Here is a 26,668-nt window from a genome sequence, read left to right as displayed (position 1 = left end):
GGAATCTCAGTACAAGGATGCACGCAAACACATATATCTTACTAATTTGGGTTTTCTTTTAATGTGAATGGCATGTTCTGTTCAAAGGTGGCTGTTGCTTTCAACAAGATGCTTAAAGACATCATGGGGGTGGTTTTTTGTAACATCATCAATAACTTGTAATATTTTCAGAGTTTTCTCCTGTAACATCACAAGGGGTTTTTCTTGGGTATCCTGTTTCTCTAGAAATAAGACCTAGCATGAATTTTCAGGATTTTTGAGGATACTCAAAATATAAGCTCTACTTCAAAATAAGCCCTAGTTACAGTTCATAAAAATCATTTTAAATAATGTCCAATTCATATAAAATTAATATATGATCCTGTATTGTTTTGGTGGAAAGTGTATTGGTGCTGAAATCTCAGGTCTAGATAGTCCTGGCCTGTCATCTCTAATCAGTATCCAAGGAATAATTCATTGGTCCTTGTGCATTCCTTGTTACTGCTGCATCCAGATAGATGGATGGATGGATAGACAAAGGAAATATCTTTCACAGTTATAGGTTTCTTTAGGGGCGGATACTTAATTCTCAGGAAAGGAAACTGATCAATCAATAACCTTGGAGAAGTTGATCAGGAAACATCTTGTGATTTCATAGGTCTCTAATTAACACAAGGCTGACTCATGGGGACATGTTGTTATCGCTACATATCCAGTTACTGCTCTAACATGTAAGCATGTCAGCATTCCTGATGGGAATTTATGAGGCCAGTCTCTAAGTGCTATAAAATTGCTCTGTATATGAGCTGTCTGGGCCTATTTTGATTCCAAACTTTTCATGCAGCACATTAGCAGGTTGATGTTGTGTATACATAAGAAAGGAGCTGAGAGAAAAAGAAGCATAAGCTTTTTTGCTGGATGGAACTGGAGAAGGTATGGGGGAGAAAACAGCCAAGAAGATGAAGAAGAAGAGTGTTTGAATTGCAGCCTTGTATATCACACTGAGTGCCTAGAGGAATTTTTTTTAATTAAAATTTCTTGCCTCTGGGTAGAATGACAGTTCAAGACTGCATTGGGGATTTTTCATTTCATGTCAATAAATTTAACAAGGACCCATTCAATTCAAATTAATGCTTAAGCTGTAGCTTTTATGCTCTTCTCTCAGAGAGCACAGATAAAAAGAAAAATACACATGTGGCATTTAATTTGTTCACACACACACCTGCATTCTGCTGCATCCAAACTGAAAGCGGTATCACTTTTGATGCACATTGCAGTTCAAAACCGACTCGAGGGTGGGCTGTCCACAAAATGTACACCCCCAATGCATGTTGCAATGTGCATCAAGTGTAATACAACATTTTTTAATTCCCAAGAAAATCTGAGTTCCATGAAAAAATACACTGCAGTCACAGGACGAAATTGGCTCTGCAAAACGTGGAGTGCATTGTAGACAACTGAACCTCTGTTGAAGCTCAGTAAAAGATCCCAAATGAGGCTGCCAAAAATGTCCCAAAAACATGGCTGGGCAGCAAGGGCTAATCAAATTGATTACGTCTACTTCTAGTAAGAAGGAGCTGCAGTGGCGCAATGGGTTAAACCCTTGTGACGGCTGGACTGCTGACCTAAAGGTTGGGTTGCTGACCTGAAGATTGATGGTTCAAATCCACAAGATATGGTGAGCTCCCATCTGTCAGCTCTAGCTTGCGGGCACATGAGAGAAGCCTCCCAGCAGGATGGTAAGACATCTGGCCATCCCCTGGGCAACGTCTCTATACACAGCCAATTCTCTCTCACCATCATGTGGATGAAGAAAGAAGCAGGTAGGGTCACCCTCCCAAAAGAAGTCATAGATTACCAAAAAAATAAGACAGCAGAGGACAGAGATATGCATAAAATTTGCTAAGTCATATGAAGAAATGCAAATTTAGATGTTATTTTTGTGGTAGTTGTGTGCTTTCAAATTATTTCAGACTTGTGGTGTCCTTAATATGAACTTATCACAAGGTTTTCTTGGCAAGATTTGTTCTGGGGGTTCATTATTGCCTTCTCCTAAGGCTGAATGTGATTCCCAAGGATTTCCATGGATTACCATGGCCGAATGGGGTTCTTCTTCTTTGTGGTTTCTGTCATTCACATAAATGGTTTTTTGTGCCTGCACAGAGAATCCATGGGAATGTTCTAAAGCTAAATGGCTTCAGAGGAATCCCCTTCCAACATAATGTGCATGTTCTCACTACTATCTCCTTAATTTCTCTCTGTCCATTGAATGAGGCACTTCTGCAAATCATGTATCAATGACTATCTCCAAGTGCTAGGAAAAGCTGAAACCAACATCTTGGGGATCAGTTAGGCACATATCTGTATTGAAGCTGACCATGGCCCAATATGCTGTCCTGGCTTACAGATATACCAGTAGCTAGTGCCTACAGAGTTTTCAGTTTCCTATTGCTCTACCACAAAGTTTGACAAAGTTGCTGAAGATCCATCTGTTTCTACTTCTTCAGCCCACTGTAGCTTGAAGGCAACAGATAATAGGTGTCATATTCTAGACGATAGGAGGAAGGAAGAGAAGACGACAAAGGCAAAGGGAGATGTCAACTTTTGGTTGAATCTTCTATATCTTCCCCTCTGATATTGGCAATTGAGGCAATCACTACTACATCTCTTTCAGTACCACTCCCAGCATTTCTTCTGATATCAATTCTGATTACCGTATATACTTGAGTATAAGCTGACCCAAATATAAGCCGAGTCCTATAATTTTACCACAAAAAAACTGGGAAAACATTGACTCCAGTATAAGCCGAGGGTGGTACATTTCAGAAATAAAAATAAATACCAAGAAAATGACATTAATTGAGGCATCAGTAGGTTAAATGTTTTGGAATATTTACATAAAGCTCAAATTTAAGATAAGACTGTCCAACTCTGATCAAATCATTATTCTCATCTTCTTCAATGTAAATGTGCTTATGTATCCTTCTAATAATAATAGAGTAAAATAATACATGTAATAATAATAATAAATACAGGAAAATAATACATGTGATAATAAATAGAGTAAAATAATAAATGCAATAATAATAATATAAGATCAGAGTGAAATAATAAATGTATTAATAATAATAATACAAAATAGAGTAAAATAAATGTAATAGTAGCAACAATAATAGAGAAAAATAATAAATGTAATAATACCAATAATAATAGAGAGAAATGGAGCCCCGGTGCCGAAGTGCATTAAAGCACTGAGCTGGAGACCGAAAGGTCCCAGGATCAAACCCCGGGAGCGGCATGAGCAGCTGCTGTTAGCTCCAGCTCCTGCCAACCTAGCAGTTCAAAAACATGCACATGTAAGTAGATCAATAGGTACCGCTCTGGCGGGAAGTAACGGCGCTCCATGCAGTCATGCCAGCCACATGACCTTGGAGGTGTCTACAGACAACACCGGCTCTTCGGCTTAGAAATGGAGATGAGCACCAACCCCCAGAGTCAGACATGACTGGACTTAATGTCAGGGGAAACCTTTACCTTTTTAATAGAGAGAAATAATAAATGTACCATATATTCTTGAGTATAAGCTGACACAAATATAAGCCAACCAGGACCCTCACCCAAGTATAAGCCGAGGGGGGCTTTTTCAGTCTTTAAAAAAGGGCTGAAAAGCTAGGCTTATACTGGAGTATATACAGTATATCTTAAGCTGAGCTGTTGTTTCTCAAGAGCAGCAAGTGCCCTCTCCATCAATCCAAGTAATACAATCCTCAGTTGCTTCTCTGTCAAGATATTGTTGTTAGTACTACAGCCATCTCCCAGGCAAGAATGATCTCCATTCTGTCGAGAATGAACCTTTTATCATCTTCTATCCCCCCCCCCACCCTCCACTTTTCAATTTGAAATACATTAGTTGCTATGGAAATCATTTGGGGAGGGCCCAAGCAAAGCAATTTAATAACTGGTGGATTGAGTTGGAAAGTGCTCTGGATTACTTAAAACCATTCCAAGTGCTTGTGTGTCGTCTGTGTACATTCAAAGGTGCATTCTGTAGGTGCATTTGTGAATGCGACTCCAAGATTGTTTAGGATAGGGAGAGAAACGTAGCACTGGAATTCTTACAACCAAGCACAGTTTTACTTTATTAATTTACTTTAAATTTTAATTTATCTGGGCATAATACAACTATAATAAAATGAGCACACACATTATACAGTAATACGATTATAAGGGAGGGGGGACTACTGATCTACTGTACTGATCTACAGTACAGTACAACTAAATATCTACTATAAATGACAACACAAAAAACCCACAGAAAATAAAACAAACTAATTCACAAAACATCCACACTAAAACAGGACTAACAAACAAACAAACAACAAAATTATCTACCGCCCTCTCGCTCTCTTTCTGATGTTTTTTTAATTCTAACACATATCAATCATTGTTCAGGTTCATAGTACACTCTGGATGTAGGTGAACTACAACTTCTATAAATCCCTCCAAAGATCGCCAGTATTTTTTGCTCATCATGGGGGTTCGGTGTGCCAAGTTAGTTCCAGGTCCATCGTTGGTGGAGTTTAGAGTGTTCTTAAATTGCAGGTGAACTATAAATTCCAGTACCTACAACTCCTATAAATTATGGGAAATTCTCTCCAAACCTCTCTAGTATGTTCAGTTTCTGATCAATTCCTTTGTTTTCTGTGTGCCACAGAAAAAAATAGGAAAGGGTTACGGCAGAGGCAGTGGGCGGGGTCATGCAAATTCCACACCAATGGAAAAATTAGGAAACACTGGGATGTCTGTGGTGAAGGAAACACATAAAAACTAGGATGAAATTGTCATTGTATGAAAGCCTTCAGTTGGGTGGTGGGCAGTATGGTGTTTGTGGAGGACCTTGGCGGGGCTCTTGGACATGTTTACGGCGCTCGCTATAACCTGCAATGTCATTGGAGGGAGGGCCATTGGTGTCTCCTGAATGGTGGGAGCTATAGCTATAGCTATAGTGGAGGTGGGAGGCTGTCTGTGTAAGTGGACATCCCAGCAACACACATAAATACATATTTTCACTTTTATTATGTGTATAGATTAATCAATAAATTCCAAATATCTCTTCAGGTTAGGCAAACATTTTACCTCTGTCAGTCTAATCAGGTCCATTTAACCATCAGTATAGATGTGCTCCTAGTTTCTCTTCATTGAAAGGTACATTCTTGGTGATATACGAGATAAAAAAGCTCGGAACCCACAGAAACATTCTAGATCAGGGGTCCCCAAACTTTTAAAACCGGGGGCCAGTTCATGATCCCTCAGACCATTGGAGGGCCAGACTATAGTTGGCCAGGTGGTCACCGAGCAATAATAATAATAATTATTATAATTATAATTATAATTATTATAATCCAGCATATCTATCTTGTTTGCTGTGTCAGACTGTGTCATTGTGTCAATAATAATAATAATAATAATAATAATAATAATAATAATAATTTAGCCCAACCCCTTTTTGCCTTTGTGGACCAAAGCACCCCTGACAGATGGCCTCCCAGCCTCAATGTTATTATTATTATTATTAATAATAATAATAATAATAATAATAATAATAATAATAATAATAATAATAATAATAATAATGTGGGTTGGAAGAGAACCCTTGGGCCATTTAGCCCAACCCCTTCAGCCTTTGTGCCATTGGGGCCGGATAAATGGCTTCAATGGGCCGCATGTTTGGGGACCCCTGTTCTAGATGATAGCATCATCAAATCAAAAGTCAATCCAGAAAGTGAGAAATGTGAGCAAAGATTAGCTAACTGCACCTGTTCCACCTTCAAAAGCTGAGGTTTCGCTTTGGGCACATCGTCTTGGCAGGGAGAACCACGGACAGAGCCACCCTTTCATTTTTCACTTTTCCTGTCACTGCAATTTCACCAGTATCTGAAGTTCTTTAGTGTGTGTTTCAATTCGTGCTAAAATGCCTTTTCAGTTACATTTTAAAAATAAACATTGGCATATTCACACAGTAGGAATTCAATGTAAGGGTGTTATAGCACTAATTAAAACCTGGTCTTTGGAAGGAAAAATGTTGCTGCCTTTGAGTCATTGTTATTTTCACTATTTCTCATTTGTGATCAAATGACATGTAACATTTATAAATGTCATTCTAAAAGAAATCTGGAGTAATTGCCCCAAGCTTTTAGAAAATGTATTTAAAACATTCAAAAATGTACTGTATGCCCAGAAAAATCATCCAATTATTCTTTAATGCGTTTTTAAAAAAAGTTCTGTGGCACTGTTTTAGTTTTTTTTTTAAAGGGTGCTCAGGTGAATTGTACCTTCAACACAAACACAGCTGTTTCACGGCTATTGTGTGAACTTTTGTAAATTGCTTTTTTCCCCCAAAAAAGGAAATTCTGCTTGTAGCTACGAACTGAAATGCACGGTTCAGGAGAAGGAGGCATTTGTTTGGAAAGACTCTGAATATGAAACAAGGAGTTTGTTGTTGTTGTCATTCCACTTTTTGAACTGCTTTAATAATATCCCAGTTTTTCTCTTTTCCTAGCCCCTCCTTTGTTCTTGGCTTCCTTCAGTTGTTGCATACTGAAGCAAAGTGCCAAAGTAGTTTGCATTGAGGCCTCTTTCACACAGCTGTATGAAATTCACATTGAACTGGATTATATGGCAGTGCGGAATCCCATTCAAAGCAGATATTGTGGATTATCTGCCTTGATATTCTGGGTTTTATGGCCGCGTGGAAGAGCCCTTGGTTAACTCAACAGTCTTTAGAAGAGGAGCTGAAAGAATGCCCTTCCCAATAATAATAATAATAATAATAATAATAATAATAATAATAATAATAATAATAATAATATATTATTATTATTATTATTATTATTATTATTATTATTATTATATTAAAAATATTAAAAACTCAGCCGCTATCAGGACCTCAAGATTGAACTTCAAAGACTCTGGCAGAAACCAGTGCAGGTGGTCCCGGTGGTGATGGGCACACTGGGTGCTGTGCCAAAAGATCTCAGCCGGCATTTGGAAACAATAGACATTGACAAAATTACAATCTGTCAACTGCAAAAGGCCACCCTACTGGGATCTGCACGCATCATCCGAAAATACATCACACAGTCCTAAACGCTTGGGAAGTGTTCAACTTGTGATTTTGTGATATGAAATCCAGCATGTCTATCTTGTTTGCTGTGTTATACAATAAAATAACAACAACAACTTTATTTTTATATCCCACTCCCATCGCCCCAGAGGGGACTCAGGGTGGCTCACATGGGGACAAGCCCAGTTTCAACATACAAAAAATACAGCATAATTAAACCAATGTAAAACAGGTAAAATAGTATAAACATACAAACCAGCATAAAACATCAACATCAAAACATTAGAACATTAGAGTCTGACCATTATATACAAACTGTAAGATAAAATTCAGCAGACTCTACAACAGGGAATTAAGGATCTCATTACAGAGTTCAATCAAATAAGAGTGGGGTGTGATAAAGTGCAGTAGTTGTGGCCACTAATAACTAACCGGACTAGACTCAGGCCCCATTTATGGTGCTGCACAATCTAGATTATTTGCTTTGAACTGGATTATATGAGTCTACACTGCCATCTGGGATCAGATACTAGATTGTATGGCAGTGTAGAAGGGGGCCCAGCCTCAGGCAAAATCAAACTGCTGCGGTGTCTCTAGGGTGTGTACTCTTTCTCATTCATCATTTTTGCAATCCTGATCACATTCTGGGATTACATGGCTTTCCTCTGTGAGAAGTTGGAGGGTGCAGTTAAATTCTACTCTGTTCCGTATCAAATCACCCTCTGAGGATGCATAGGATGGGGGTTTCTCAGCAGTGACATTCAACCTCTATTATTCTTCCCAGATCTTGGTGGAAATGGCCTCTCAAAATTCTATGGTAAACGAAAACAGATAGTCCAAAATTCCCAAGGAGGTGGGGAAATTCTTCAACACACTAAGGGCTCACTATTGAAAGTGACACTTGTCCATCTTTCTTACCAACAAAGCTTTCGTTTCATTTTAGTTTTGAAACCGTTTGAATTCTTGGCAATTTCAAATGCGTTTGCAGACTAACCACCATTTTCTGCCCTTTATAATGCCTAAAACTCACTGATTTAATTTACTTTAACGTATGGGCAACTTTTTCCCAACATGGGAGCCAAGACTGTTTACAACACTGTGTGCTTTCATTTCATATTGTTTCTGATTTATGCCAACCCTAAGGCAAAGCTGTCATGGAGTTTTCTTGGCAGGAGTTTACAACAAGAAGATGTTTGCAACCGCCTTTCTCTGAGGTTGAGAGAGTGGGATTTCCTTAGGGTCATCCAGTGCACATCCATCAGTAAACGAAATTAAATAAACAAACGTTGGGCAAGAAAACGGCCCTAGCCTTTATCTGACAGCTTCGCAAAACTTTCTGATTTTCCCTTTTGGCATGTTGCTTGCAAGTAGCTGTCTTTGCAAATAATGCACATGGCATTGATTTACGGTGAAAAAAGGAAGGTGCTCAGAGAATCCTTACCTTTGTGCCAACTGTTTTAAAGTTCCGGCTGCCGCTAGATCAGGGGGAGGGAGCAGGTCAGGAGAGTTATACTTCCAAAGCGACTGGTAGGTAAAAGGCATCTTCTAGCTTTTGAACTAAATTTCAAAGTTAATGCCCTGCTAAATTATTTTTCTCCCCTCTGTGTTAGCGATGGCTGTAAAAACGGAGCTGCGGAAGCTCCTTGCGGTCGGTAGGGGCTTCCAAGGTCGCTCCCGGGGAAGGCGAGAGGTACCTGGCAGTCAGATGGAGGCACAGTTGGTTGGGTCTGTAATTGAGGTCTGCTTTCCCAGCCAAGGTCACTCTGAAGAAAATGGTTGAGTGGCCGTGAAGTTACTGCTCGGGTTTATAGTAGATCAGGAATTTTATCACCCATAAAAAGAACTTTACAAAATTATTTCTTCCCCCTTGCTCTACGACCACAAAACATGTTTCCTGAGCCCTGCAGTTCAGTGAGCTGGCTTTCCGTTTTCTCATGCATAATAACCCCGTTCTGCCTCATACCCTGTTTCGCATTTTAGAAGCTGTGTTTTGGGTTTTTTTCTTGTCAGCTGGAGCAAAGGAGGAGCAAAAATGCTGTAACGGTTTGATAAAAACAGTGTAAACCACAATGTGTCTGTTTCTCTCTAGAAATGCTGCAACACTTTCCCGAAATTATATAAAAACACTCCTACTCTCTTTCCAGACATACATACATACATACATACATACATACATACATACATACATTAGGAAATGCTACTAGTCCATAAGTGGTGGTACTCAAATGCCTGAGGCACCAACATTACATAATAATAGCACAAAAGACATAAAAAGATGTTGACCAAAGGGACACATTATTGTACTTTCCATTAAATATTTCCCAATAGCTCTAACATAAACACGTTATTTAGTATTGCTTCCCTATGGATAGATGTCAGTTAAGGAAACACTATTTTATTTATTGATTGGTTTATATATTTATCCTAGTGCTAGTCCATTGGAACTATATAGCCTGTCATGCACAGACTAAGCTATTTTGCAATTAGTTTCGAACAGAGGGACTATTCAACCAAGGGTCTAAAGCAGTGGTTCCCGACCTGTGGTCCATGGACCACCAGTGGTCCTCAAGAACTAAAATATGGTCCGCATCCTCACCGTTACTACACTGAGTGACTGGTCTTGCAAAGCCCTCTTATGATACACAGGCTTATTAAAATGGTTTTCTGTGGGCAAGCAGATGGCAACTACTGGATGGCATATGTTCTGCATCAAATATTAGAACTGATGTGGTCTATCCAATGCAGTTTTCTGAATCAGCACCCCAAATAATTAAACCGAATCTAAAGTTGACCAAAAACTGATTCGTGGCCCTTTTGGTACTAATGTTGGAGTGTAATCCCTGGTCAAAGTGGTCAAAAAAGGGTTTTGGAATCACTGGTTTAAAGCCAATAAGGGATGAACTTGCCTTGCATTCAGGCCATAGTGTTGGAATGGATTCTGTATAGGGACTGTATTGCTTTTTTGATGTGAACCAAATAGCCAATTTACTAGATTTCTCACAATGCAACCACTATTTTATATTTATTTATTTATTTATTTATTTATTTATTTATTTACAGTATTTATATTCCGCCCTTCTCACCCTGAAGGGGACTCAGGGCAGATCACATTATATATACATATAAGGCAAACATTCAATGCCATATACACATAGAACAAAGACAGACGCAGAGGCAATTTAACCTTCTCCTGAGGGGATGTTTGATTCCGGCCACAGGGGGAGCAGCTGCTTCATCACCCATTGCGACGGCACTTTCTCATTTCAATGGCAGCAGGATGATTTTTTATAGAGTTGTTAGGTCAGCAACGAGCAGGGGCTATTTTTTATTTTTAATTGTCGGGTGCTCACCCTGCCACAGCCTGGCCTCGAACTCATGACCTCTTGGCCAGAGTGATTTATTGTAGCTGACTGCTCACCAGCCTGCGCCACAGCCCGGTCCCTACAATACTACATTAAGAATCCCAGGATATTGTGGGAAATTGAAAATGGCTGCTCATAACTATCTGCCACAGAAGAGACAAAGGTGGGCACCAATGCCCAACCCAATCTAATCCTAATGTTCATAGATGAATTGAAGGCAACCCAGGAATCAACAATATTTGGAGAAAGCTCTTAACTCATCCATCTTCTATGCTCAAATAATAATTTAAAGTCAACATCGATTGATTGGTTCCTACATATTAACCTAATTTGGCTCACAGCGGAAACCTGCAGGTTCAAACATAGGGCTGTTATTTCTAGTGAACGGAGTTCTCATTCCAATTAAATAACAAACAATAAATCAACAAATGTATGTGAAGCTCCAGCAGCCTTGTTCAAACAGGCATTAATTTGTTATGTCAAGATAATGCCCCATTTTGCCTTTAAGAACACCTCCATCCCAACTCTCTGAAAAAAAACATTGCTTATATATCACCAGTCACAATATTTTAGGTTTTTATGGGATGAAGGGCTCCGTGTTGTCTTTATTTTTGCAATCTGGAGAATGTCATGTCCTGTCTGAGGCTCCTTATAGAACATAGGGAATAGAGGTATATGCTGGTATTTCCAACTCCTGAGTCCCAACTCCCTCCATATCGTATACTCGAGTTCCTCCCCTCTCTCCCTCCCCTGACAGCTCTCTCTCTCTCTCTCTCTCTCTTTCCCTCTCGGCAGTTCCCCTCACAGGCAGAACAGTGCTGAATGTGCTAAATTAGGCCATTAGAGGAATTCATTTCTCTTTATTAGCCTGTGTCAAATCCTTTTTATTAGTGGCTGAAAACGACCTCTCTTCTGCAGTAAAATGTCAGGCCAGTTCAGCCCTTTTATTTGTTCTGCATTGACGAGGATCAAACTTTCCCTGAATTAGTGTAGAGAGATTTATTCCTCCGAATTTTGAATGGCTTAAAGGTGAAAAAAGAGAGAAGGAGAGAAGGTGTTGCAGGAGGGAACGAGGAGTGATGGCAGTTGGTGGTCAAGCATAAGCTCTGCTCAACTTTACTATAGGTTTCATCTACTTAGACTCTTTCCTAATGATCTCTTTTTTACATGCATTTATTCATGCCATAGTGAGCTGCAACTATAGTCCCATGCCATGAAGAAAGATGACTTTGATGGAAGAGATAGTTCCTTGGGTGTTTAGAAAACAAAATTGTTGTGAACATTGGAAGACATCCACAGGTGTACACAGTATGGAACTTGAAAGTTTCATGGACTTCAGCAGAAGTGAATAATAATGATGATGATGATGATGATGATGATGATGATGATGATGATGATGAAAAGCTGATAAGGAGAAGACCTGGCTCTGGCTCACGAATGGGACCCTGAAGAAGGAGACAGAAGGCCTGATCCTTGCAGCCCAGGAGCAACATCAGAACAAATGCAATTAAGGCCAAGATCGAAAAATCAACTGATGACCCAAAATGCAGACTGTGCAAGGAAACCAACGAAACCATTGATCATATCCTCAGCTGCTGTAAGAAAATTGCACAGACAGACTACAAACAGAGGCACAACTATGTGGCCCAAATGATTCATTGGAACTTATGCCTCAAGTACCACCTGCCAGCAGCAAAGAACTAGTGGGATCACAAACCTGCAAAAGTATTGGAGAATGAGCACGCAAAGATACTGTGGTACTTCCGGATCCAGACTGACAAAGTTCTGGAACACAACACACCAGATATCACAGTTGTGGAAAAGAAAAAGGTTTGCATCATTGATGTCGCCATCCCAGGTGACAGTCGCATTGACGAAAAACAACAAGAAAAACTCAGCCTCTATCAGGACCTCAAGATTGAACTTCAAAGACTCTGGCAGAAACCAGTGCAGGTGGTCCCAGTGGTGATCGGCACATTGGGTGCCGTGCCAAAAGATCTCAGCCGGTATTTGGAAACAATAGACATTGACAAAATCACGATCTGCCAACTGCAAAAGGCCACCCTACTGGGATCTGCACGCATCATCCGAAAATACATCACACAGTCCTAGATGCTTGGGAAGTGTTCGACTTGTGATTTTGTGATACGAAATCCAGCATGTCTATCTTGTTAGCTGTGTCATAATAAAATAATAATAATACATTATTTATGTTCCTCTCTATCTCCCCAAGATGACTCAGAGTGGATTACAACATACACAGATAGGCAAACATTCAATGCCTTTAATACAGTAGAATAACAATGGCATATGAATGCACATAACAAAGGTAAAGGTTTCCCCTTTCATCTCTGGCTTTCTGGAGGTGGTGCTCAGCTCTGGCCATGGAGGTGCTCTTGTTCCATTTCCAAACCGAGGAGCCTGTTGTCCGTAGACACCTCCTGTTTATGTTGCAGGCATGGCTGCATGGGCACTTTTATTACCTTCCTGCCAAAGTGGTACCTATTGATCTACTCACATTTGCATCTTTTCAAACTGCTAGGTTGGCAGGAGCTAGGGCTAACAGTGGGAGCTCACCCCACCCCGTGGCTGTGAACTGCCGACCTTTAGGTCAGCAAATTCATCCGTTCAATGGTTTAACCCTTTGCGCCACCGCAATCGGTACAGTAGCGGTTGAGCTATAAATCTAAACATCGAGGTCTTGTTTCTGCCTGGAATTTGACATGGAGTAGCCTTAGCTATCATTGTAGGCCTCTACTGCAGATCTCCAAGCCAGAATGATGACTTGGATTATGCCTTCCTAGAACACATGACCACATATTCAGAAAGGGGAGATGAAGTAGCAATAGAAGATTTTAATTATCCAGATATTTGTTAGAATTCAAACTCTGCCAAAAAAATAACAAATTCTTCACCAGTCCAGAAGGTAGAAGAGGCAACCAGGGGATCTGGCATTTCGGATCTGTTCCCAACCAGCAGCAGTGGACTGATTAATATGCTGATCTGTGGGATAAATGAAATTTTTTGAAATAATTAGCATAATGGAAATAAAAATGTAGTCTCCGCATAGTAGCCAAGACTGTGGCCAAGTGATGTGTGGATCTTCTCAGTCTGTTGGAGGTGCTACATGTGGATAGGAAAGTTTGATGTTTTTCCTTTCAATTCTTGTGGTTCTTCATCTTTACTAGTCAGCCATTCAAATGGAGCGCATCTTCTGACATCAGTCTAATGACAGTTCTTCAAGGAGAGGAATGTTCTCTGCAAAATTTCCAACCCCTATAGTAGCAATATGGGCATTTTATCTTTTTTGCTTTGTGAGATTTTGTGTCCCCTTGTGCCAGGGGTCGTCCCCACAAGACATGTCCCTTTGTGCCAGAAGTTTACAAAACCCTGCTTTCCCTCCCTTCCCACCACTACACTTTAATTTGTTCCTAACATTGAAAAGGTATTTGTGCAATGCGCAAAGGTTGGAGGTGCGTTCCTGAACTCGTACCACCTGGCATTACTGCTTAGATTATTAGTTCCTAGTAATTTAGTGCCCTTGCACAGGGTCAATTTGTGCTTTTCATTTCTAATTGATCTAGTGTCTGTTTAAATGGCAGCAGGCATCTGTTGAGAGTATGAAGGTTCATAAGGCGAAATAATTCATAACACCGTCTGGAATTTGCCTTTCATATCCCTCAGCTAAGCCTCAGCAGGGCTGCCTAAATTACAACTAGGGAGGTTTCCCCCCTTGCTTTCTGCTCATGGCTTGGAAAATCTTGCATTAAACTGGGATCAGTATAGATTAGACTGTAATATGCTGCAGTATTAGTGGCTGCAAATGAAGACTTATACTAGAGTTTAACCCCTTCACCTGCCTTTCTCTTTGTCTTCGTCCGGGAAGGCTTGGCTAATCCATTGGTTCCTCTGATTTGTTGATGTGTAAAATAGATCTTTCGGTTCACAGGGCTCCTGAGATAGGCATTAAAGACAATAGGCATTAAAGAAATTTAAGCACACTTGCTTTGATTAAATAAAGAGTGACTTTCATCCCTTAGTGGAATGGGCATATGGTATTTCCAGTTTCTCACATATTTGAAGACAAGAGGAAAATATCATCTCTGATATCATGACAGGTATCCCCATTACCAAGTCATTGTATAGAGGTATGGAGTGCTTAATTTATTTGTAATGCACTTTTGGGTGGGACAGGTGACTTAGTAGAATAGCCAAATAAGACGTACTATTGACTATGTAGCTTATTTATTTTCTCAGCTAAACCTTAAGAAATGACTTTAATTTCTGAGGCAATAGATGTTATTATTATTATTATTTATTCGTTATGAAGAGTAGCAATTCGCTTGAGGTATCTTAACTGGGCAAATCTATTTTTGCTTTTACTCTTGGCCATTTTAGAGCCAGATATCTGATTAAGCTCAAGCCACCGTCCTTAAGAATTGCCTTTACTGAGCTGCGATTCCAAGTAATGCCTACCGCAGTGTTAGATGGTCGCTATCATAATGTGCCATGGGAAAATAGACTATGTATCTGCGGCCAAAGTCAGGTAGAAGACACTGTGCATTACATGTTAGTTTGGCCATTGTATAGTGCCCCAAGAGAAAGACACCTGGAACCCCTGCTAACTCATGGTAAAGGGAATTGCTTAGCAGAAATGGTGTATTTTCTGCTGAGTGACACAAACAACTATGTAACTCACAAAGTAGCCCTGTTTGCTCTATCTGCAAAAAAGATCAGAAAGATAGAATTAGATAAAATTGCCATCAACTGCCGAGGAGACTCAAAGGATTAAGTGGACTCACAATATGCATCTATATGTGAACTCTTTTGCAATATTTTTTTTTAATTACTGTTAACTGTCATTGTTTTAACTCCTTGCGGGAGCACGATTATGGCTTCTGCTCAGTATCATTGGAGTCTATTGCTCCAAGGGTACTATTGTGTGCATGCGTTGCTTTTTGTCATGGCCTTGGGCCCGTACAATAAACTATTTTGATGATGATTATTTATTATTATAATAGCTTGGGTCCCCGGCGATGCCCGGGTTATTTGAAAAGGCCCAGATCCTTCACTGGTGTGGTTCAGAGTGCTCTCTGGATGCTTTCAGAGTGCTTTTTGGATGCAAGGTGAACTATAACTCCCACCCTGGTGAGTGAGTCCCCACCACAAACCTCTATAGTATGTTCTGTTGGTCCTGTGGGTTCTGGTGAACTGTAACTTCCATCCTGTTGAGTCAGTCCCCCAACCCTCTTCAGTCTGTTCAGTTGCTGATCAATTCCTCTGTTTGCTGTGTGCCATAGGAAAGGGTTAAGGGAGAGGAAGTGGGTGGGGTCATGCAAATTTCACACCAATGGAGAGAGAAAGGAACACTGGGATGTGGCACTCGCTGTATCCTGCAATGTCATTGGAGGGGGTGCTTTTGGTGGCTCCTCAGGGACTGTAGGTTGTAGCCATTTGTGGAGGAGGCAGGAGTTTGTGTAAGCCACATACACACATACTCACGTGCACACATACAGATTTTTACTTTTATTATGTGTATAGATGGATAGATAGATTTATTTATTTATATCCCGCTTTATTAATTTTTTTATTGGGGTTGTCCTTTCAAATCATTCTGGGAGCATTGCAAATCCTTCAGCCCTCAAATCAGCCGCAGTCCAAAACTGTTCTATCCATCAAAAAAATAGAACTGCCATTGGTGAATTGCATTTGTCTCTGAACTGCTGTTGCATTTTCCTTTGTCCTTAGGCATCCCCTTTTCCCCCTCCTTACACTGCTGTTTGAGAAGTGTGAGCAGGCTACGCAAGGCTCGGAGTGTATCACTTCTGCCAGCTTTGATGTTGACATTGAAAATTTCGTCCATCAGCAAGAACAAGAGCACAAACCATTCTTCAGTGATGACCCTGAACTGGACAACCTGGTAATGTTTTGGCCTGGACCAGTCAATCCTATCGATTGATACTGTATTTAACACGTCTCTAAGCAAACTCCCTCCTCCCTCTGCGCCATACTTCCAGACTTTACTCCAGAGCAGAGTTTAGAAAAATTATTTGGGGGAATTCAGGGAGTGATCGCACAGAAAGAAACATTTTCCAAGCTCTACAGCTGGAGACATGTCTGTCAAGGTTCACACCAAAGAAATCCAAATTGTTCCGCATGAGTAAGTTAGGACAATTACGGGAAAGCTGCACATGTTCTATTTTGCATAACAGAGCCCACTTCCAAGCATTTTCCACAGCCATTCATGGTGGATTTTTTTTTTACAGCTGTTGACCCAGGAAGATGTGATCATCTGTCACATTAGAGCAGTTTGGGGGGTGCGATTACATTTGGGAAATGACATTTTTTGAGAATGAAATAACCAATATAGGGAGAGAATACTCTTACCTAAGGGGGAAATGCTTCTGACATTAAGGAAGGTTTCAGCTTTAAAATGTATAAAACCATAGTAGTTTTTAATCATATCAGAAGCAACTTGAGAACATTCTGCAAGTCGCTTCTGGTGTGAGAGAATTGGCTATCCACAGAGATGTTGCCCAGGGGATGCCCAGATATGTTACAATCCTGCTGGGAGGCTTCTCTCATGTCCACACAAGCTATTGCTGACAGACAGGAGCTCACCCTGTCTTGCAGATTCAAACTGGCAACCTTCAGGTCAGTAACCCAACCTTCAGGTCAGCAGTTCAGCTGGCACAAGGGTTAACCTTTTTTGCCACTGCGGCTCCAAACTATAGTAGTGACAGATATCCTAGATGCATGCATTGGGCTGGCATTTATTTATTATTATTTATTTACTTACAGTACTTATACCCCACTCTCACCCCCAAAGGGAGACTCAGGGCGGCTTACAAACTATGGCAATAATACAGGGCCAGATTCAGATAATAACAATATCAATAAAACACAATATTGTAAAACTGTAAAAAAATACATATCAATTAAAAAAGTCTTTCAAATGATTAAAACATACTAAAATATATTAAACATATCAAACTGACATTGCATTGAGGCATGATTACAGGCATGGATTGATTGATGGATGGATGGGTCAATAGAATTATGCTATTGTATAACATTCATATGGGGCCTCTGGTGGTGCAGTATGTTAAAGCGCTGAGCTGCTGAACTTGTGGATCGAAGGGTCACAGGTTCGAATCCGGGGAGCGGAGTGAGCGCCCATTTGTTAGCCCCAGCTTCTGCCAACCTAGCAGTTCGAAAACATGCAAATGTGAGTAGATCAATAGGTACCGCTTCGGCGGGACGGTAACAGCGCTCCATGCAGTCATGCCAGCCACATGACCTTGGAGGTGTCTTTGGACAATGCCGGCTCTTCGGCTTAGAAATTGAGATGAGCACCAACGCCCAGAGTCAGACACGACTGGATTTAACGTCTGGTTTGCAGTAGAATCCCAATGGGTATCATTGCAGATCACTAAAAGAATTGTGTATTGTGCCAGGATGTAGCTATATCAGTGTAATGTTATGCTTTATAGCAGGCATGGGCAAACCTTGGCCCTCCAAGTGTTTTGGACTTCAACTTCCAAAATTCCTAACAGCCGATAGGCTGTTAGGAATTGTGGGAGTTGAAGTCCAAAACACCTGGAGGGCCAAAGTTTGCCCATGCCTGCTTTATAGCCTCTGATATAAGGCACAGTTCAAAACAATATATAAGAAAGCTGCCTTGAGTCCCTTTTGGGGTGAGAAAGGCGGGGTATAAATAGGGTAAATAAATAAATAAATACTATATCTGAAATCCCAGAGCATGGTTTTGATATAAGCCTTTTACTGAAGCTAAAACAGGGCCTAAATAGTCCTCAGTGCCAGGATAAGGGGCTGCCTTGGAAACCCACCTATGCCACCTTGTGTTCTCTCATGGATAAAAGGCAGGATAGAAATCTACAATAAATATAGATATTCCGCACCTTTTAACATTTTTCTTAAAATGCTCTTGGTAGTTATGGGTGTTCCCTATACCTTGATAGGTCATGGTTGCGTGGTTTGCATAATTAGTGTGTAGTTATCTCTCTTAGGTGCTTATTATGCAAATCCATGTATTGTGATTGGCCAGCCCCATTATTACCCAAATGGAGCATGTAGCTTTGAATAGTTATAATGTTGTTATAGCTCAGTAACCACACTGTGCCTGTGCTGATATCATTCCTCTAACTGGCCAGTATAATCTTGTCTTCCTGGCTGCTTTGGTGTCTTTTGGATATGACAGCATGTGCTTGCCTTAACTTCTGTGCCCTCACAGAAATGTTAATTTGACTTTGGAGTATAATAAATGCATTTCTAACTCAGGAAAGAAACTTGAAAAATATTAGAACTGACCACATAATGAGTCCAAATATGCAGTGGCCTGAAATAATCTGCGAGTAATCAAATCCATGAAAGTGAAACATGCAAAAGTAGAGGGATGACCGTAGAAACAATTATGTAGTTCATTAAGAAAACATGATTTTGTAGAACATCTTGGAGCCCCTGGTGGTGCAGTAGATTAAACCGCTGAGCTGCTGAACTTGCTGACCAAAAGGTCGGTGGTTCAAATCCGAGGAGAGGGGTGAGCTCCTGCTGTTAGCCCCAGCTTCTATCAACCTCGCAGTTCGATAACATGTGAATGTGAGTAGATCAATAGGGAAGGAAACGGTGCTCCATGCAGTCATGCAGGCCACATAACTTAGGAGGTGTCTACAGACAATGCCAGTTCTTCAGCTTTGAAATGGAGATGAGTACCAACCCCCAGAGTCGGACACGACTAGACTTAATGTCAGAGGAAAACCTTTACCTTTACCTATTTTATGCCTTATCCCTGTTTTGAAGCAAACAGGATCAAGATTTTGGACTTAGCCTTGTTTGCTTCACTTTGCACAAGGGAATTAGTCTCTATTGTGGCCTGAAGAATTAAACAGGAAGAGTTTTGAAAGGAGATCAGAATGTGTTAAATTCCTTTGTTTCGTAAGTTTGTCCGCAGCATTAACCAGCTTGTTACAGCCGCCTCCTACTATTTTTGCACAGATTATATTAAAGTTCACCGCTCTAATATCAGGATCCTGTGTCATTTATCTAAGGGATTCAATGTCAAAGTTAAATTGAAGCCAATGAATTCTGAAGCATGGCAAGGTGCTGGTGTCTTCCCATGAGGCGGAGAAGTGACTTGACCATACTGCCATCCCTCTGTCATTTGAGTGTAATTAAATCCAATAAAAGATGAAATACTTCCTTGCCTAGAAAACAGGAGATTCTATCTTTTCCCCAGCTTCCCAGTTCAGCAATATCAGCAATTGCACCAGGATGCTGAAGACAGGAGTTGGGCACAATGTAAGAGCCCAAATCCTCATGCATGCCTAGACCTACTCAAATGCCCCATCTGGCACTTCATACTTTAAAAAATAACCAACCTACCAAAAACCAATCCAAAAATGTATCCTCCTTAAGCCTTTAATGTTGGAAGCTAGTAGTTCTATGCAGTGACAATTCATCGAATCATCGAGTTGGAAGAGGCATGCAATCCAAGCCCTTGCCATGCAGGAACACCCAATCGAAGCACCCCCAACAGATGGCCACCCAGCCTCCAGAGAAGGAGGTTAATCCACTCCAAAGCAGCATATTCCATAATCAAACTGCTCTTACTGCCAGGATATTTTCCTGATGTTTAGGTGGAATCTCTTTTCCTCATGTTTAAATATTTGAGAGGATGTGTTGATGAAGACTTTCATGGCCGGAATCATTGGGTTGCTGTGTTTTTTCTGGGCTGTTTGGCCATGATCCAGAAGCATTCTCTCCTAACGTTTCACCCACATCTATGACAGGCATCTTCAGAGGTTGTGAGGTCTGTTGGAAACTAAGCAAGTGGGGTTTATATAGTGGCCAATTGCAACATGCCTCCAATAGACACGACCTTCCACAGATATATAAACCTCCCTTGCCTAGTTTCCAACAGACCTCACAACCAATGAGGATCCTGCCATAGATGTGGGTGAAATGTCAGGAGAGAATGCTTCTGAAGCATGGCCATACAGCCCGGAAAACTCACAGCAACCCATTTCAGAGGATGTCACATTGAGAAAGCAGCAAACTTGTTTTCTATTGGCACTACAACATGGAACAATGCATTCAAATTTCAGGAAAAACAATTTTCCTGTTATCTTTCTGTTTTGCTGTACATTCATGTTCACTAGTAAGTAATTCTAGAGACAGTTACTGTTACTTTGCCTGTTGTAGGCAGGCACAGACAGCTAGAGCAGGATGGGCTAAAAAGTATCCCATTCTTTCCCAGCTACAGCTATATTGTGCTTTGTACTGCTTCAGCAATGTGGCAGTTGAATGTCTGTGTTTCTTCAGTCCTTCAACACACACTAAATTTCCAGCTACCTTATCTTTTTGCTTTTTCATCATCTTCAGTAAAATGCAGGCACTCATCATAATAGTGTTGATAATCAGAGCCCTAAAAAAGAATCCAAAAATGCAGACAACTATATCAATCCACACCATGTTGTCGAAGGCTTTCATGGCCAGGATCACAGGGTTGTTGTGTGTCTTTCGGGCTGTGTGGCCATGTTCCAGAAGCATTCTCTCCTGACGTTTCGCCCACATCTATGGCAGGCATCCTCAGAGGTGTGAGGTACCTCACACCTCTGAGGATGCCTGCCATAGATGTGGGCGAAACGTCAGGAGAGAATGCTTCTGGAACATGGCCACACAGCCCGAAAGACACACAACAACCCTGTAATCCACACCATCATCACCAGGAGCAGGTTCTTTTCTAAAGCTTCTGGGGGTTCAGTTTCCTATCAAGAAATGACCCCAAAGCTCTTTGCAAAACAACAGGGATAGGTCATAGCAGAATCTTGTTGCTTGTAAAAATCAACCCCTTGCTGCAGTTACTGTAAAGAGATGCAGCCAGGCCCATGGCCAAAAATGCTGAGCTGGGTTGGCATTAATAATGCTAGCATAATGAGGGTGGCCAACAGAGTTAAATGAAAAGTGATACTTGTAAATGCATTATTAAATAGGTTCTGCATCCTTTACCAGGAAATAAATATGTATGCAAGAAGGGCAAGCATAGCCTGGTGACATCAGTTCCCATTCTGTACTGGATGGGACCCCAGGCATTTTTTTCCCCATGTCAAGAGCGACTTGAGAAACTGCAAATCGCATCCTGTGAGAGAGAATTGGCTGTTGCCAAGGGGACGCCCAGGTGTTTTACCATCCTGTGGGAGGCTTCTCTCATGTCCCCACATGGGAAGCTGGAGCTGACAGACAGGAGCTCACCCCAGTCCAACCTTTTGGTCAGCAGTCCTGCCAGCACAAGGGTTTTTGCTCTACCGGGGTCTCCTACTCCAGTGATTAGAGGATAGCATAACTCAGGAAAACAGAGAAGCCTGACTTGGGTTATGTCATCTAATAACCCTAAGCCTGACAAAGGTCATTGTTCCTGCGAATCAAAGAGTCCTTTAAGCCTGTACCACTCACACAAACCATGACCCCATTGCAGTTCTTTATTTCACCCTTTACCAGATGTTACAGGCTGGAGAAATCCAGATTCCATCCATTAATCTAGGAATCACTTACTTGCCATTGAATATAGTGTCACTTTTTGTAATTGTGATGTTATGATCTTGTCTGTTGTTGTTGTTGTTGTTGTTGTTGTTGTTGTCTCCACTTGTATACCATTTTTCTCACCCCAGATGGGGGACTCAAAGCAGTTTCCAAACATATTATGGCAAAATTCAATGCCTAGACAACAATAATAAAATAAAAGTATCGACTGAGTCATAAAAACGCAGTAACATTAACATTAAAACATAGAGTTAGAAACATATTAATTTAAACATTAAAACATTAAAATATCATTCTATAGCAATATCATTCAGTCTGGACAAAATCCTACATTGATCCATGAGTACATTGCAGTTGCTGCTGCTACCACTACTATATCCTCCAACATTAAATAGATGACAACTTGGACTTACACAACTGAGCCACATCAGAGTGACATTGAGAGGATATGACCAGGCAACAAGAGGGCAAACTTTATTAAGAAAAACACACAAAATTCTGGTATTTATGTTCTGAGTTTAAGAAGGGCAAAACAGAGTCTCTGGGCCCTTCCACACAGCCATATAACCCAGAATATCAAGGCAGAAAATCCCACAATATCTGCTTTGAACTGTGTTATCTGAGTCCATATTGCCATGCATTCCGGCTCAACGCAGAAAATGTGAAATTTTATTTAGCTGTGTGGAAGGGGCCTCTCTTTTCTTTTCTACTGTGTTAATGGAGCACAAACTTTCTTTTACTTTGAATTCAGTTTGCAGCAAGTAAGCTAAAGATGAAGAGGGAAAGTGGGAGGAAGAGAGAGGAGTAGGGACATTTTGAAAGTAGCTAAGAAGATGGGATAGTAGAGGATGAACTAGAGCTGCCTCTGCTAAACTGGGACAGTTGGAGGGTATTATGTTGCTAATACCAGCACCATACCTATTATGATTAAGAAATTATTATGATTGTATTATGCATGATGCCATGCTAAGCCATTGCAACAAAAGCAGGTAAGAATCCCACAAGATCCTTTGTTCTTAATATATGAATTGCACTCACACAGACATATATATGAAAGAATTCCATTCTCTCATTCATATATATATATATATATATATATATATATATATATATATACACACACACACACACACACACACACACACACACACAGTATATGAATATTCATATATATGTGTGTGTGTGTGTGTGTGGAGCCCCGGTGGCAAAGTGTGTTAAAGCGCTGAGCTGCTGAACTAGCAGACCGAAATGTCCCAGGTTCAAATCCCAGGAGTGGAGTGAGCGCCCGCTGTTAGCCCCAGCTCCTGCCAACCTAGCTGTTCGAAAACATGCAAATGTGAGTAGATCAATAGGTACTACTCTGACGGGAAGGTAATGGCACTCCATGCAGTCATGCTGGTTACATGACCTTGGAGGTGTCTATGGACAAAGCCAGCTCTTTGGCTTAGAAATGGAGATGAGCATCAACCCCCAGAGTCAGACATGACTGGACTTAACGTCAGGGGAAACCTTTACATACATATATATATATATATCCTTGATCTTTTTAACCTTTTATGGTCTTTTTTTCTTCTTCCTGACAGTGGTATAGCTTGGTAGGAAACCTAAGAAGAAGCCCTTCAATATCTCCCTCCCAAACCTGCCCAAAGTTTGTTTGTTGTATCTACACAATTTCAGTGCTACTAATCCTATGTAAATTGTCCACCACTGCTGATGGCAAAGAGGAGATGAAAAGGCCAGCGACATTAACCATCATTAGAATAAGAATCATGTATTCCTCACAGGCGAGATGCACATAATTAGAAATTAGAAAAAGGTCAGATCTCGCCATTATCAACTCAATCAGCTGCTGAGTGCCACACAGTCAATTAATTCAGCATCTGTATTTTTTACAACCCTGTGCACGTATTCCGTCGGACTGTAACTCTTTATCTGGACAGATATACTGCTCAGCGAAGCGGGGACATAAAATGAGAGACCCCAAGCAAATGAGCTGAGATAATTGAGAGATTTATTTTACACACACACACACACACACACTCCCTCACACACACACATGTATATGTCAAGTTTCGTGTCTTTGCCCTTGAATGCTGACTTTCAGGGATGCAGCTGTTGGAAGAACATGGTGACCTGGCACAACAGGATCCAAGCATATTTTTTATTATCATCAATGGATATACATACACATATACAGTAGAGTCTCACTTATCCAAGTTTCTGGATTATCCAAGCCATTTTTGTAGTCAATGTTTTCAATATATCGTGATATTTTGGTGCTAAATTCGTAAATACAGTAATTACAACATAACATTACTGCGTATTGAACTGCTTTTTCTGTCAAATTTGTTGTAAAACATGATGTTTTGGTGCTTAATTTGTAAAATCATAACCTAATTTGATGTTTAATAGGCTTTTCCTTCATCCCTCCTTATTATCCAAGATATTCGCTTATCCAACATTCTGCCGGCCCGTTTATGTTGGATAAGTGAGACTCTACTGTACTCGTATGTAAGTCAAACTCATGGCAGGACAGGTTTTAGAACCAAAATTATTGGTTTTGGTGTAACCCATAGATAAATTGAGGGTCATTCCACAGGGAACCAAAGCATTGGTGCTGCTCAAGCGACCAGCTGTCTCTGCTTACTGCCATTCTTTTCCCACCAGATATTTAAAGAGTCCAGAAATTGTGCTGGGATGGAGAGGGTAAAGGGGTTGGTGCTTTCTCTCTCTCTCCTTCCACTTGTTCCCCCTTTTCCTCTTCTTCTTCCCTCCCTATCCTTCCCTCTTCTCACTCTCGCTGACACATACATTTCCTGCCATGGCTCAAAAGGGCTCTTTAGGCTGCTCTGACCCTGCATTCGGTCCCAAACACTTTAATCTTATTCGTTGTCAAAGGTTTTCATGTCCTGAATCACTGGGTTGTTGTGAGCTTGCTGGGCTATATGGCCATGTTCTAGAAGCATTCTGTCCTGATGTTTTGCCACATCTATGGCAGGCATCCTCAGAGATGGTGAGGTGTTGGAAATACGCTGTGTCCAGGTTGGTTCATCTAGTGCTCTGCTATGGCAGACTTCTCTGGTTGAGTTAGTTTGCAGGGCCTTTCATGTTCCTTGTTCCTGAGCAATGCTGCTGCGTTTGGTGGTCCCTATGTAGACTTGTCCACAGCTGCATGGTATACGGTAGACTCCTGCAGAGGCGAGAGGATCCCTCTTATCCTTTACTGAATGTAGCATTTGTTGGATTTCCTTAGTGGGTCTATAGATAGTATGTAGAGTGTGTTTATTTATCAGCTTCCCTATGCGGTCATGTATGGTAAGAACACTTCTCCTCTGGGTAGATCTTTATCTTTACTCTCATGGACACAGCATATTATTTGCGAACACAGAAATGCTGGACCACTGTGTCAGACTACACAAAGAAACCATTGAAATCCACAAGCATGGGAACAATTTCAACAGAAAGGAAGAAACTATGAAAATAAACAAAATCTGGCTAGCAGTATTAAAAACCTCTAAAATCAGGACAGTAAATAAAGAACACCACTCAGAATCATAGAATCATAGAATTGTAGAGTTGGAAGAGACCTCATGGGCCATGCAACCTCTTGCAAGAACAAGGAAAATCTCATTCAACGCAGCCCCAACAGATGGCCATCTAGCCTTTGCTCAAAAGCTTCCAAAGAAAGAGCCTCCATCACACTCCGGGGCAGAGAGTTCCACTGCTAAACAGCCCTCACAGTGAGGAAGTTCTTCCTGATGTTCAGGTGGAATCTCCTTTCCTGTAGTTTGAAGCCATTGTTCCGCGTCCTAGTCTCCAGGGCAGTAGCAAACAAGCTTGCTCCCTCCTCCCTATGACTTCCCCTCACATATTTGTACATGGCTATCATGTCTCCTGTCAGCCTTCTCTTCTGCAGGCTAAACATGCCCAGTTCTTTAAGCCGCTCCTCATAGGGCTTGTTCTCCAGACCTTTAATCATTTTAGTCGCCCTCCTCTGGACGCTTTTCAGCTTGTCAACATCTCTCTTCAACTGCGGTGCCGAGACTTGGACACAGTATTCCAGGTGTGGTCTGACCAAGGCAGAATAGAGGGAGAGCATGACTTCCCTGGATCTAGACATTATACCCCTATTGATGCAGGCCAGAAGACAGGGGAATTCCAGACAAGAAACAACCAGGGCCAGTTAGCAACTCCCATCAAAGGATTCCCCCAGGCAGGAAGCAGCCAGGCTTTGAAGCTGCAAGGCTATTCAATGCTAATCAAGTTGGCCGATTGAAATATCCACACATGCCTCAAACAGACAAGAGTTCTTTCTCCCACCCTGGACATTATTCCACAGATATATAAACCCCACTTGCCTAATTTCTAACAAACCTCGCAACCTCTGAGGATACCTGCCATAGATTGGGTGAAACGTCAGGAGAGAATACTTCTGTAACATGGCCATACAGCCTAGTAAACTCACAGCAACCCACTTTCACTTTACTCCCTCTAGATAACTTCCTCCCTTCCCTCTTCCTTTTGTCCACTGCAATGACTCATAGAAGTGTTTTGCCAGCTCACATGAAGAAAAATTAAAGCCTCACCCTAGCTGCAACTGAAGTAGTCTTTGCAGACTTTTTTTTTTGCGGTGTGCGGGAGGTGG

The 26,668-nt window shown here is 41.0% G+C and overlaps 1 protein-coding gene across 7 annotated transcripts in view; it reads left to right on the top strand.

The window, feature by feature from the left end:
• pknox2 (PBX/knotted 1 homeobox 2) overlaps window positions 1-26,668 on the top strand; it is a 345,146-nt gene that overhangs the window by 258,573 nt on the left and 59,905 nt on the right. For all 7 annotated transcript variants that reach the window (XM_062961013.1, XM_062961014.1, XM_016996784.2 and 4 more), the window contains one exon: window positions 16,213-16,384. In XM_062961013.1, coding sequence (XP_062817083.1) covers window positions 16,213-16,384 — 172 coding nt within the window. The remainder of the gene's footprint in view (window positions 1-16,212; window positions 16,385-26,668) is intronic.

Source organism: Anolis carolinensis, unplaced genomic scaffold (genome assembly GCF_035594765.1).
Source record: "Anolis carolinensis isolate JA03-04 unplaced genomic scaffold, rAnoCar3.1.pri scaffold_8, whole genome shotgun sequence".
NCBI classification, from domain to species: Eukaryota; Metazoa; Chordata; class Lepidosauria; order Squamata; family Dactyloidae; genus Anolis; species Anolis carolinensis.
This window is presented reverse-complemented; position numbering and strand designations above follow the sequence as displayed.